The sequence below is a fragment of the Peromyscus eremicus genome, chromosome 9 (genome assembly GCF_949786415.1).
Source record: "Peromyscus eremicus chromosome 9, PerEre_H2_v1, whole genome shotgun sequence".
Classification (NCBI taxonomy): domain Eukaryota; kingdom Metazoa; phylum Chordata; class Mammalia; order Rodentia; family Cricetidae; genus Peromyscus; species Peromyscus eremicus.
This window is the reverse complement of record NC_081425.1, coordinates 22,146,660-22,161,834: the sequence shown is the minus strand read 5'-3', so window position 1 is coordinate 22,161,834 and position 15,175 is coordinate 22,146,660. Positions and strand designations below refer to the sequence as shown.

At 37.1% G+C, this 15,175-nt stretch overlaps 1 protein-coding gene across 3 annotated transcripts in view; it reads left to right on the top strand.

Moving 5' to 3' along the window:
• The window catches only part of Uchl3 (ubiquitin C-terminal hydrolase L3), a 48,665-nt gene that overhangs the window by 18,149 nt on the left and 15,341 nt on the right, over window positions 1-15,175 (top strand). For all 3 annotated transcript variants that reach the window (XM_059273259.1, XM_059273261.1, XM_059273262.1), the window contains exons 4-5: window positions 50-135; window positions 1,616-1,663. In XM_059273259.1, coding sequence (XP_059129242.1) covers window positions 50-135; window positions 1,616-1,663 — 134 coding nt within the window. The remainder of the gene's footprint in view (window positions 1-49; window positions 136-1,615; window positions 1,664-15,175) is intronic.

Below are 15,175 nucleotides of genomic sequence, written 5' to 3'. Positions count from 1 at the left end.
TTTTTTTCTGTAATTAAACTTAAAATTTTAATCATTTTGACATTCTCAGAATCTGGATCAACATTGAAAAAATTCCTAGAGGAGTCTGTGTCAATGAGCCCTGAAGAAAGAGCCAAATACCTGGAGAACTATGATGTCAGTACCTTCTTTCTGTCTTGACCTCATCCCTGGGCAACGTTACAGGATTGTAGGTTCTCTTAGTGGTTTGTCTTGAAACTATAGTTGGGGGAAAAATCATATCCATTACAAGGGCTTTTAAATATCTATAATGTTGTTCAGTTGACAGTTCTGTGTCCAGGGCAGAATGAGCAAATATATATAGTTTGCAAATTAATAACTGTACTCTCTAATCCAGTTTGAAATGATTGTTCTAAGCATTTATTAGTTTTGAAATTATTTTTTTCTGAAGGATTTTTGTCTTTTAGTACTATCAATAGATGATGTTCTTTGAAATTAGAAAAGCAATATGATATACATTTATTATAGTGTCTAGTGTTCCAAAATACTTTAGTTACTTTAAGTTTTAAAAACCTGGAAATTTCATAAGAAATCCTTATTTTGCATAAAAGTAAAATAACATGACAGTTGCCAATAATTCTACCAGTGAAAGGTAGCTATCATTGATATTTTTATAGGGAACATGTATGTATATACACAATATTTTTTTAAAAATTTGATCACACTGTAATACTGTTTTATAACTTGCTTTTTTCACTTATCACAAACGTATTAACACCAGTAAGTATATATTTAACATTATTATTCTAATGGCTGAGTAGCTTTCCATTGTATAGTATATTTAACCAGTAAAATGATGTTTGGAATCTTAAGAGTTTTCTCTCTCTTTTTCACTACTTAAAATTATTGCAAATGTATATTACTGTGTCTGAGGTTTTAGAACCATCCTTAATTTCATATAATCACATACATTAAATGTGTCAACATAGTTATCCTAGAAGAGAAATTGCTGATCAGTTTGCATGTCTTTATGGCTTTAATACTTGTCACCAAATTGCTATGTATAACAGTTATACTTTTACCCCAGGTTTTCTAGTGTGTCCATTTCTCTGCATCTTTAATAATAGTGGGTATGATTAGAGCATTAAGTTCAAATAACTGAATTCCCTAGCTTCTCATAAACGCATGCCTTTTGCACCACCTTTTTAAATTGCCGACTGAAATGCATGAGTAAGCATAAATTCAGCCAGAGCTGCAGGAGCATGCACCTTGGAGAGACAGATGAGATAAGCTTCTTCAGTTTCTGTCTGTGAGCTGCTCACTTTATTCCAGGTCTCAAGGGAATAAAGTGTTAAGTGTGGCCTCTAACAGTTAAGGAAGCTATTTGACCCTTTCCTTGCACTTTGCAAATTAGAAACTGTGAGCTAGTTGGTTTCCTAACGCTTAAGAGATTTGTGGGTAGAAAGGACAGTGGCTCATTTGCCTATCCAGATATAATTCTGAAAGGTTTAGTGCTAAATTGCTCCTAAAGTTCTTCCAGTTTCCCGCCTCATTACAGGATTTTAGGTGGTAAAAATTGAGCTTTGTTACTATTTTCACTTAAAAGGTAGATACAGCTGTTTTATTTTTTTGTAAATAGTTTATATTCTTATTACAGGCTATTCGAGTTACTCATGAGACCAGTGCACATGAAGGTCAGACTGAGGTATTTCACATTTCTTTTAAAAAATGTTGCTGTGTGTAAATTTGACCTTATACTGTGGCTTTGGAAAAGTATTTGACTACTTTGGTTTTCTTTTTCTTTTTCCTTGGAATTTGCTTATGCAACAGCAGCAGTCAGAGTGATAGAAGAAATGTTTTTCCAGGCTGCTAACATGTTACATGAATGGCTGATTTACTTTGCCGGATCCTTTCACAGGTTGCAGATTGTGTATTCTTTGCTTTGCTTAACAGGTGGCCTGTTTCTTCCCTCTCAGATCCCTGTGACTTCCACATACATCCAGTTTTTAGCCTGTATGGTCTTTGGGCACCAATATCATGCCTAGCTTCCAGAAAAAAAGAAAAAAAAAAAGGTGTTGCTCAGTGACTCTGTTCTGGGCCACCATGATGATCTTCAAGTTTATGCTGCAGTGAGTTCTGCTGGGTCACTTCTGATCCTTCTCTTGCCTCTCTGTTTACTTTATTCATTTCTCTCATCCATCCCTTCTCTCTACTTTTCTTAAGCCCTTACTCTCGAAGGAACTTTGTCAGAAAATATTCAGTCAGAATGAATAGAATTTGATTAATTCAGTTGGTATATTTACAGCACCAGGAAACTGGACATTTCTTCCTGTGTGAGTTGAAATCACAGCTATCAGAGGGGTGATTATTTTGGGAGAAGAAGGGAACCGGTGGAAGGGAGAAGATGTGGGGGCAAAAGAGGGCAATGAGAGATAATGTGATAGAGTATGCTATATGAAATGCTGTTAGGAAAATGTCGTAATGAAACTCATGTTCTATACAGTTAATGTATATTAATAAAAATGGGGAAAAGTCACATTTTCACATATAGGATGATATTGCTTATTGGCTTTAAAAATACTTGGAAAAATGACATAATTAAGAAATTGATTTTAGCTGGGCGGTGGTGGTACACGCCTTTAATCCCAGCACTTGGGAGACAGAGCCAGGTGGATCTCTGTGAGTTCGAGGCCAGCCTGGGCTACAGAGTGAGTTCCAGGACAGGCTCCAAAGTTACACAGAGAAACCCTGTCTTGAAAAACCAAAAACAAAAGAAATTGATTTTAGATTATTATTAAACACTTTTTAAAGTGAAAATACTTTGATACTATGATATAGATGTAATTATTCTTCTTTCAAACCGTATGACTGTGGGTGTTTGACTAATTGAAACACTAAGTGTTCTTGTAATTGTCCCTTCTAAGCTGCTCAGTCTCTTTCCAAGTTGTAGACTTGATTTTTACTCCGTTTACAGTCGATGCACACAGTAGGCAGCTGTGAAATTTGTTCAGTGCTCCTGCTGTATGCATGCTTGTTGTGATCTAAGGAACTTTGGGTTGCACTAAAACTGGTGATGAGGGCTGGAGATATGGCTCAGAGGTTAAGAGCATTGGCTGCTCTTCCAGAGGTCTTGAGTTCAATTCCCAGCAACCACATGGTGGCTCACAACCATCTGTAATGAGATCTGGTGCCCTCTTCTGGCCTGCAGGCATACATGCAGGCAGAACTCTGTATTCATATTAAATAAATAAGTCTTTAAAAAAAATCTGGTGATGAGGCAGATCAATATAAGATTATTTCAATTCCAGAAAATTGCCTTTGTGGTACCTTCTTTCATGTCCATTCTGGATTTCCATCCATGTTATGGCTTTACTACCTGAATGATAGTCACATCTCTTTTTGTTCAGACTGAAACTTCGTCATCCTTTGTGATTGTGGATGCCAGTTGGCTGTCACGGGAATGACCTACTGACATTTTAGAATGCACTGTCCTTGCTTGAGGTTATTATCTGTGCCTTCTCTTCTGCCCTTCATTTTCCTATAGTTTTAACTCCATTACGTTTCTTGAATTGTAATTCAGTCAGTGACTCAGACTTTTGTTTTCCCACTGCAGTGATTCTCAAAGGTGGAGTGGAAGGAATGTACCATTTTTTAGAGGGCTTTTTCAGGTCTTACTCCCAATAGAGTTAATCTCTTTTACCACGATCTCACAGTTGAGAATCACTGTTAGAGCCATATCATTTATGTCCATTATGACTCTTAAGACACATTGGGTTAAAAAAAATAGTTTGAGGGCCATTCCTCAAGTTTCTGTGTCAATTTCAGCCTCTTTACAGCTTCTCTTAATCCTGACTACTCTGGCTATTTTTCTGAAAATATTTCTCTCTACCAATATCTTATTTTATTGCTATTTTTTTCTAATAATTTCTCTTTATGAAAATGTTCCTTCTCTCAGCATCTGCATTTCTGATTTCTACTTAGCTTTCAAATTAGCTTCAATGTGACACTCTATACAAAGTACTTCTTATAACCTGTATATATTTGATCTATTCTATGCACTCTTTCATGTGACTTCAATGTTCTGCTTTTATTTATTTTCATATTCTTTCTTAGCTATTTAAAATGTTTTTTTTTTTTCAAGCAAACTGTGGTGATATAATCTTACATTTTAGCACTGAGATGGCTGAGGCAGGAGAATCAGCAATTTGAGTTAACCTGTTGTGCACATTGAGTTCCAGACTCACCTAGACTGCATAGTGAGACCCTGTCTAGACAGACAAACAGTGGTATACATTTCCCTACATTTTAATAATTCTAGAGTTAAGACCTATTCGAACTGTTGTCATAATTTACTTGCTATTATTTCTCCCTTAGTGGTATATAAAATGCCTCCCATAAATAGATGGTACCTTAGCTTATGAGGTAGGGAATTTTATCTTTTGTTGTGGTTCTTAGGTCTAGGACTGATGTTTGGTTTATTTGTACATTTTATATTATTCAGAACTGTTCTTGGCACATAGGCTCACTACATATTTACTATTTCCAGTATTAGATTAGAAATGCCTTTAGTGGTATAAAAACTTTAAAAAGAAAAGTCTCATGGGCTAGGGTATGGTTCAGTAGTTAAGAGTACTTACTGTTCTTCCACAACAGTTCTTCCTGCTGCTTGTTACTATAGTTACAGGTTATCTGATGCCCTCTTCTGTCCTCTGTTGGTACCTACGTGCATATGGTGCCGTACATACAGTCAGACGTACAACTTTAATCTCAGCACTTAGGGGAGGCAGAAGCCGGAGAATCTCTGAGAGTTCTAACACAGCCAGATCTGTATAGCAAGCTCTAGATTAACTAGGGATACACAATGAAACAAAAACCAAAAGACAAAAATCTTAGTTTTTTGGAGTTCTGCAGTAAATATTTCACTAGAGCACAGTTAACATTTTATATGAGTTCAGTTCCTTGTTTGTGAGGTTACAAGATGATCTTTCTAGTAGCACCTAGTAATTATATGTTAATGACCTCTTGTCACTGAAGAAAAAAATCTGACACTGTATATTCTCAAATCCATTTCACAATAAACTTCGACCTCTACCAGGAGCAGTTTGCTTTCTTCATCTTATTTCAGAATCATTTGCCACCTGCTGCCTGTGGACTTCAGAGTTTTAACACATTCTCTCTATTCCAACTGTTCTGTCAGTTCCTACACAAGACCTAGGTCTTTCCCACCCAAGCCAGTTTGCCTGGGTTGCCCCCAAAATATAATTGAGTGGCTTAAACAACAAAAATGTTTTCCCTCACAGTTTTGGATGCTAGAAGTCTAAGATAAAGGTGCTGTCAGGCATCTCTCCCTGGCTTCCTGATAACTTCTATGTGCATTTTGGGAGTGGGAGATTTGAAGGATGTGGGGAGGAAAGAGCAAGAGAGATTGAGAATGAAGATGAATGTGTTTGGTGTCTATTTTCTTCTAAGGATTCTAGTTAGACCATCCTATGACCTGTTTGTTTTAGTTTACTTTCAATTGCTATGATAAAGACACTGAACAAAAGCAACTTGGGAGGAAAGGGTTTATTTTACCCTTATAGTTTGCAGTTGATCATGAAGGTAAGTCAGAGTAGGAAATAGGGTGGGAATCCGGAGGTGGGGACTAACACAGAGATTGTAATACTGCTTACTATTTTGCTTCCCATGGCTTGCTCAGTCTGCTTTCTTATACAACCCAGGACCACCTTCCCAGTGATAGCACCACCCACAGTGGACTGGGCCCTCACACGTTAATCATTAATGAAGAACATGATGTACAGACTTGATTAACTACAAACTCAGCAGATAGAAGCTTTTCTCAATTGAAGTTCCTCTTCCCAATTTGTATTTCTAGCTGTGGCAACTTGACAAAAACAAAACAAAACAAACAAACAACCCCCGAAAAATAAACCAACCAAAACCTAATCAGGGCACTATCAAATAATAGAGATTTGGTAATAGAACTTTGGTTTTAGTATGATGATCAGCTTAATACCATATTTGGACTTTCCATAACCTAGTAAACACAAGAGCCGTCTGGGCTACCTCTTCTTGTTACAGAGATGGTGTGGCCCCTTTCTCATCTTTCAGATATCAGTCATTTTTTTTTCAGGGAGGCCTTCTTTCACTGTCTACCTGTCTTTCTATCATAATATGCTATTTTCTTCCTGGTCTTTTAAAATAATCTATAATGAGTTGCTTCTCCCTTTCATTTATCCCTTCATTCTAATCATTTGCTAAAATGTGGGTCCCATTACAACACACACACCTTGTTTGCCATGTATGCTGGCTAAAATAGACTTCAGTAAAAAAATAATGTATCAAGGTTAAAACATAGGATGTAGGTTTTTATACTGACTCCTCTGTTTATTTGTGTGGACAAGATATTTTCCTTGTGTAAACTACTGATAATATTGCCCACTTTATGAGATTGCTATGAAGATTATTAGTGAGTTGATTTCAAAAGCTGTTTTAAAATAGTGCCTGACATTTAATGGGCAGTCAGTAAATATAGATGGTGATGCTATTTTACTAGGCATTGAGAAAAACTAATCTGAGCCGTCATAAGAATGAAGCCAGGTAAAAGGAAACTTGGACTTTTTGGACATTTTAGAGCTACCAGAGATGCTATGTGTAGTGTTTATCAAATTGGGTTTATTAATTGGGTTCAGATCATGAAATTTATTTACTTCATAGTGGAATGTAGTGTTTTTGACCTGTGAAAGGCATTGAGCTTATGTATAGAAGTCTAAAGGTCATGGCAGATATCTTTAGTCTTTTATGTTTGGGTAGAAGCTTGTGAGCTCTCAGGGGAGAATAACCGCGAGGCAAAAAGAAATTCCAGGGTTACTTAGGTATTAAAAGGAGTGGACAGAGGAAAAGGAGCTAGTAGTTAATAGTGTACCATGCAGTTGATCACAGATGGCGATTTTCTACACTCAGAACATTTTGATGGGAATGGAGGGGCAGGGAGATTATTGCATGCTGAGATTTACAAACTAAATGAGAAGTCTGTTAAGTTGAGTCACTAGTGTTCAGTGGTCTTTTCAGAAGATTGGCTGTGGCCACAGTGGAGTTGTTACTTGGATGTTTTTCACTACCTCACCATTACTGTCTGTCAGATATTGGCTAGTCCGGAAGTTTGGACAGTGGGCCCACTTCACTTAGTTTTGCTTACTTACTGAAAGATAGGGTTTTTTTTTTTTTTTTTTTTTTTTTTTGTTTTTAATTAAACCTAAAAAATAGCCGGGCGGTGGTGGCGCACGCCTTTAATCCCAGCACTTAGGAGGCAGAGGCAGGCGGATCTCTGTGAGTTCGAGGCCAGCCTGGGCTACCAAGTGAGTTCCAGGAAAGGCACAAAGCTACACAGAGAAACCCTGTCTCGAAAAACCAAAAAAAAAAAAAAAAAAAAAAAAAAAAGGAGAGTGGCTATGAGTAGTTTTCAATGGAGGAGTCTCTCTATCCTGCGATTTCTTTTAATTTGCTACTTCACCATTTTGTATTGGATTTTAGATAGTAAGAATAAAAGTGTTGTTAGGTTAGTTTCCCCTTCACAATGCTATGGAAGCGGTTCAGAGTGTGTGCTGTTTACTTTGTAGGAGCTTTAGGATTACAGGTATTATCTCCCTTACAGATGAAGCAGCTGCGGCACAGTGAGGTTCAGCTACTGTCCCCAAGGCTTAGCCAGAACTCGAACTTGGGCAGTCTCGCTTCGTGGTCCTCTTCTAGTCCTGCCAGCCAAGTGCTGGGATTGCAGGTGTGTGCCCCCGTGCCAGGCCACACAGCACAATAAAACGTCAGTAGGCAGATTGTGTAGCCACTTTATGATTTGATTAAAGTGATGATCATTCTTCCTTGGGTGGAATGGACTGAGTGAGAAACAATAAATTGATTGTCTTTAGTTGTACTTGAATTTCATTTCTCCAGTGATTTTGTCATTTTTTTTCTTTAAAGTGCCATGTTAAAAAAATTAGTGAGATTATATTAAGCTAAGTTTCCATTGACAAAAATGTTGTTCTACGTGTATACTACGTATATGTGGCCCAATGCTAAATGCAGTTAAATATTTTAATAGTTACTGATTTGAAATGACTATAATTAGGTATAAGCATATTTACTTAATTTAAAGAGGACTCTAAATATCCAATCTAAGTCCTTTCAGAATGTTTAGAACCTGGCAGGTGGTTCCAAGTTGATATGGTCTGGGCATCTACCATGTAGATTAAAAGGTTCTGTTCAGACATGATGGTTTGGGTAGCATGAGTATTTTTAATTGTTAATGAATAGTCCACAGTGCAATAATGGAAAAAATCTGCAAATCATCCATGAAGGCAAGAAAGAAAAACTCCAGTATACTTCGCCTTCAAACTCTGCTTTCACATCGTTTGCCAGAGAACCTCCATGTAAATCACAGTCATCGTTTTTATATTTCTAGCTTACAAAAAGCATGTTATTTTACTATGCTTTTAAATAAACATGTCAAAATTGAAAGTATGCCATAAATATACTTAGCATTTAGTTATATACTTAATTGTAGCATTTTTTAGCATAATCTAAACAGCTGAGGAAAAGGAGATTTTTCTTAATATTTTAATATGAATATTTTATTATTCAAAACTAGTTCTTTGCATACTTTCAGGTGAGTAAATCAGAATTTACTTTCCATTTCCTTAATTTTGATACTTATATTTTTAGTTTTTCAACTTAAAAATAGACTTTATTAAATATCATTCTTTACCCAAGTGTTCATTGCAGATTCTTCCAAAGAGGTTTCTTTTAGGTGTAACTAAAGGGATAGACATTCCTAAGGCTTTCAGTCGATAGCATAAATTATTTTCCTTTACTTGGCAAACTAAGCCAGTGACACATGTTCTGTGTCAGAGGCTGTGCATGATGAATATGAATAAGAAAGAGTTTTGTCTTCAGAAGTCATCTTTGTTCTGACAGAGGGAAATAAGGTTTCATTTCTAATGACCCTTCAAAGATCTTTAGTAAATTTATGAAATGAATTTAAGTCACAAAATCAAATTTAATACTTAATGAAATTACAATGTAATCTGGCCAGGTTAGTGTTGCTGACTTTTAAAAGCAAGTCTGTTTAATCATTGGGTAAGGTTCTGATTCCAAGTATGTAGTGACAGATAGGCATGTATAATTAAGGATCTACCACACACAGTGTGTCTCTCAGTATTTCTAGTGGACAGATTGGCTCCAGGAACACTCATAGATAACAGATTTCTTGTGTAAAATGTTTATTAACTTTTATTCATTATTCATTTTATATGTCCTTTGAGTGGAATGGTTTAGTATTTGCATATAATCTATGAATATCCTCTTGTGTTCTTAAAATCATCTGTAGGTTACTTATTAATAGATATTAAATGTTAGGGAATACTAAGAAAAGAATATATAATAGAATTTTCAATCTTTGATTGGTTAAATCAACAGATGGCAGCCGGGTGGTGGTGGTGCACACCTTTAATCCCAGTACTTGGGAGGCAGAGACAGACAGATCTCTGTGAGTTCGAGGCCAGCCTGGGCTACAGAGTGAGTTCCAGGAAAGGCACAAAGCTACACAGAGAAACCCTGTCTCGAAAAACCAAAAAAATAAAAAAAAACAGATGGCGGAGTTCATAGCAACATAGCTCTCTGTGTGTGTGTGTGTGTGTGTGTGTGAGAGAGAGAGAGAGAGAGAGAGAGAGAGAGAGAGAGACAGAGACAGAGACAGAGACAGACAGACAGACAGACAGATCCAGCCAGTTAGAATCTAGGTGACTTTTGACTTAGCCAGTGCATATTGTCAATGTAGGAGACAAGTTTAAAGTTGTATCTTTATTGTGTAGATACAGTTTATGGCTTCATTGCAAACTGAAGTGAAGATGTTTACGGTTTTAAAATATCTCATTACCTTTATTTTGTGTACTCCTGTATGCATGTGAGTAAATACCATGTCATGTGTATGAAAGTCAGAGGCCAGCTTTCTGCAGTTGATTTTCCTTCCACCCTGGAGGTCCCAGGAGTCAGACTTGGGTCATTAGGCTTGGTGGCTCAAGAGGCACAGGCTCTTAATGAGAATTTGCATTTAATGAGAAGCTTATTTGGGGCTACTCTCAAATTATATGAAAGGAATTTCTGAACCTTAGCTTAGGTAGCCTGACAACAGTAAGTTCAAATTTCATTGAACATTAAAAATTACAGTGTGGTGGTATTGTGTTCCCCAAAATATTATGCACTCTAATAAACTTATCTTGGGTAAGAACAGAACAGCCACAATATTAAACATAGAGGTTAGACAGTGGTAGCACACGCCTTTAATCCTAGCATTCCAGAGGCAGAGATCCGCCTGGATCTCTGTGAGTTCAAGGCCACACTGGAAACAGCCAAGCATGGTGACTCACGCCTTTAATCCCAGGAAGTAATGGCAGGAGGCAGAAAGGTATTTAAGGCGTGAGGATGAGGAACTATGGCCCAGTTAAGCTTTCAGGCTTTTGAGAAACAGTTCAGCTGAGATCCATTTGGATAAGGACTCAGAAGCTTCCAGTCCGAGGAAACAGGATCAGCTGAGGAACTGGCAAGACGAGGTAGCTGTGGCCTGTTCTGTTTCTCTGGTCATTCAGCGTTCACCCCAATACCTGGCTCAGGTTTGATTTTATTAATAAGACCTTCTAACAGTTTGTGTTACACCTGGGCTCTGGGTTTATTTTTATTAATAAGAACTTTTAAGATTCGTGCTACATTACAGAGTGAAGTGAAAGCACAGTTGTTAACTTGCATTGGGGTGTGTGTCAGGCAAGAGTATCTGGAGGCTGTGGGCATCTGCTGCATATGGTGAAGAAAGGGGCTCTGGGGCACATTGCCTGTGGAGTCTGTAGTGCTAGTTTAGGTATTTTGATTCTAGTTTGTGCTTGATTTTGACAGCTTGGCCAACTGAACAGGGATAAGTTTTTATCTTTTGCATGGATCTGACTTCTTTACTTTTCTATTTTAAATTCAACTTTAAATTTCCTCTAAACCTTAAAATCAAAATTATAATATAATTCTAAATGAATTCCTGCAAATTTTAGGCTAGATTTCAGCACATGTGTGCTTGGTACCTGCAGAGGTCAGAAAAGGGCATTGGATCCCCTGGAACTGGAGTTATGGATGGTTACATGCTGCCATGTGAGTATTGGGATCAAGCCCAAGTCCTTTGCAGGAGCAAATGCTCAGCACACAGGAGACTGAGACAGGAAGAGTTTGAGGCCAGCCTAGGAATGTAGTGAGACCCCATCTAAAACTTTGCTCCACCTTCCCCCAAATTTCCCATGAAATCTTAACCATAGTCCTCTGGTAGTCATGTTATATGTGTTTTGGAAAATTGTTTTTAAGTATCTTTCATGTTCAGGAAATTACATGTTATAATGTAATTATGGACATAATGACAAATTTAAATGAAAATGCTTTGGCTATAAGCCAAAATATACTTATTTTTGTAGCATTTTAAAATAATTTAGATGTCACCTACCAGACATTTGGTTTTTACCAGGGAAGTACTTTTAGGAAGGTCCTCTGCCCCCTTTTTAAAGTTCTGGGTAATTTCATTTTGGCTTTTATAGCAATTCTAATTGCTTGGTGTTAAACTATTGGAAGAATACATTTTTTAAAAAAATGTATAGAGTATGTGCATATGATCTGTGAAAGGAAATTTTCCCTTTAAGGACCTGGAATTTATGCTTTTATTTACCTCCTTCCTGCAAATAGTTATAAATTTGACAGTCAGAAAGGAAGTTAGAATTACATTTGGGAAATGCAGGTAGAAATGATAATAGATGCATCTATGAGTCAGTTAAATTATTGACATTGATGGAGTGAGGTAGCTCTCCATATTATGGAAAATATTGATATTGAAGCCAGGTGTTAACAAATCCCACTTTGGGATTAAAGAGCCCTAGTTATATGGCTTCTGCCTCCAGATAAATCATTGATCTTAGATTACCCAGAATTAGAGTAATTATAGTCACTATTACCCTCTTCCTCTTCTTTTTTTTTCCCTCTAACTTTGAGTTTAAATAAGAATCAGAATGTTTAGTTTTTTTATTTAAAACATTTTTAAATCAGCGTCTTTAATGCCATTCTGTTGGAAAAGTAGAACATTTTATTTTTATAATGTCTTTGGATTCCTAGTAAGTATCTGTGTGAAGAACTAGAATTAAGATACAGGTTTACAGATTATCCCTTGTTTTGTTTCTCTCTCCTTACTATTTTTTTTGTTTGATTGTTTGTTTTTTAACTAATTGAAGGTTTCAGCATCATTTCTCAACAGTTCAGATTATTGTTAGCATTTTCACCATGAAATGTTTTAATTAGGATCTGTATATGATACTTTTAGACATAATGCTTCTGTATACTTAATAGACTGTAGCTAGTAAAAACATGACTTTACATATACTGAACAATAAAAAATTATGTGACTTTCTATTTTCATTTTATTACAGTAATCTGGAATTAAACTATAATATTCTTGAATTATATAATATCCTTGCATATTCTATGTAGAGTGGTGTAGGTAAAGTCTCATTACACCATCGACATACCAATGTAGTCTGCCAGTGGGACATAGAGTTTTGTTAATGTCTTGGCAAACATTGGTATTATTAGTACTTTTAATTTGATAATTGTTAATGGCTTTGGATTCCGTTATGAGAGAGAGATTATCATTATAAGCTATAAGCAACTATAAATGGGGTGAAAATTTAGAGTACTGCTTCAGTATTTAAAATTTCAAATATTTACTTATTAGCCAAGCATGATAATGCATACTTTTAATCCCACCACTTGGGAGGCAGAGACAGGGTTCCTGAGTTCAAGGCCAGCCTGGTCTACATAGCAAGTTCCAGGACAGTTGAGACTACACAGAGAAACTCTGTCTCAAAAAATAAAATAAAACAGAAAATTTACTTATTAAACCCTTAAGGCTGGCATAGAAGCAATAATACCCTGAATAATAGCTTCACTGTGTAGGAGTCATTTAAATACACATTGAATATCCCTAATCCAAGTTCAGAATCTGAAATGGGGTGCTAACCAGGTACAATTTCAATTCCAAAAGCTCTGAAATTGGAAACACTTTTGGATAAGGGCCATTTAACTGTTGTTACATTATGGGAAACAAGGCAGTATAATAATATATTATACAAATTTTAATACTGTAGACCATTGGTCACACATACAAACATAGAATTCTTGATGTTTGAAACATACTGAGCTGGCATTATGACTCCCCCCCCCCCACTCTTTCCTCTGCCACATATGCTTACACTGAAAAATATGATGTGCAGAAATAGAGCTAAAATCGCACATAAATATTATGACAGTGTTTGGGCAGAAACCTCTATCTTCATGTTTAGAAATGATGGTAATTTCTATCTTGAGGGATTGTTGTGGGACTCTATAGCCTTAGTATCTTAGGACACCTGGTATGTGGTATTGTTAGCTGTGGCTACTGTTGCCTGATCAGTGTATAGAGAGATTTGTGTGAGTATGTTCATTAGGACATTGTTTATAGTTGTAGAAAACTAGGGACACTCTAAAAGTGCAATGTCTTCAAAGTGCATCATCTCTGTGATAGAGCTCTTTAAAGACTAATATGTTGCATTGGAGAATGTTGTGGAGATACTGAGATAGATAGGTAGGCATCTAAAATATGACTGATGAAAAAGGAAACACAGAGATTTATCTACCTTTTGTAAAAACAAAAGAGCTATAAATTTTAGCAAATTGTGACAGGCAAACTCTTGCAGGCTGTCAAGAGACTATAGAGTCCCTGTGAGCAGCCCCAAAGGGAGGATTCACACCCACTTTCTACAGATCTCACTGAGTACAAAGGAGTTTGACTGCAGGCCAACAAGGCAGGAAATAGCCTCAGGTGAAGGTGCAGAGGAGGGGAACAGTGGCCACTGTGGAAGGGACTTACCTGGGCTCTTCTTTTCTGGAGAACAAAGTTTAAAAACCCTGAACAAAAAAAACTCCTTCTGGGATCTCTATGAGAGATCCTCTACTACTCAGGGAATCCTTGGAAAAGCCCTGTGCTTGGTGTACAGGAACTAAGGAACTACCAGTGACAGATGTTGAACAAGAACAAAGGAAGACTTTACATCACTACTGTTAGACAAGAAAGCGCCCTATGTACTGAGGTGAGGGTGATGTGTAGCATGAAGAAAGACCTCAGGCACAGGCTCTGGGCAAAGGCCTAAAGCTTCTCATGGAGCAAGAACTGAAAAATAAAGACTTCAGTCACCCAGTACTCAGTCTCAGCACTGTGGGAATGCTGAATTTTCATCCACTGTTGTACTGAGGGTAACTATAGCAAAAACAAAACAAGACAGCTCGACCTCTGGATGGATTAGAAGAGTCATACCTCTGCACTGACATCTTGATGGGGCATGCCCATTCCCAAATGTAGATACTATTTATCTCTGTCTCTGTCATACTGTATAAGGTGTCTGACTTTTAATCAAAGATAGCAAGAAAAAGTACATCAGCACTCTGTCAGGAGACAAAGCAATCAACAGAATGAAGCTTAGATACAATGTCGATGTTGGAACTATCAAAGAATGTGTAATAATGGCACTAAAGGTTCAAGTGGACAAGATGGGCAACATGTATCAGCAGGGGAGATAGTTAGCAGAGTTGAAAACTCTAAGGAAGAATGAAATGGACACGCTAGGCTCAAAAATCAGGACCAGAGGTGAAGAATGCCTTTAATAGCTTTCCAGTAGAGTCAGAAAAACTGAGGGAAAAAAAAAAAAACTCATTGTATTTGGGCTGGGCAAGCCTGAGCTCCGCAGAACCCACAGAAAAGCCAGACATGCATCATGAGTGTCTATAAACCCAGTACTCCTATGGTGAGATGGGAGGCAGACACAGGAGAATCTCCCAAAGCTCATGAGCCCCTAGCCTGGTGTATGGAACAGAAAAATAGTAAAAGAGACTGCCTCAAGCAAGGTGAGAGATGTGGACCAGTGACCAAGGTTGTCTTCCATCCTCCATGTGCGCATGCATGTGAATTCACACACGTTTAAAAACAGGTTTAGTGAATTTTACAACAAAGCACTAAAAGTTACTTAAGTAACTTCACCTACAAAAAGAAATAAAAAGTCTATTGGACAAGAAAAGACAGAGGATTATCTAGGTGCTGTGGGCAGTCTCAACTGGTTAG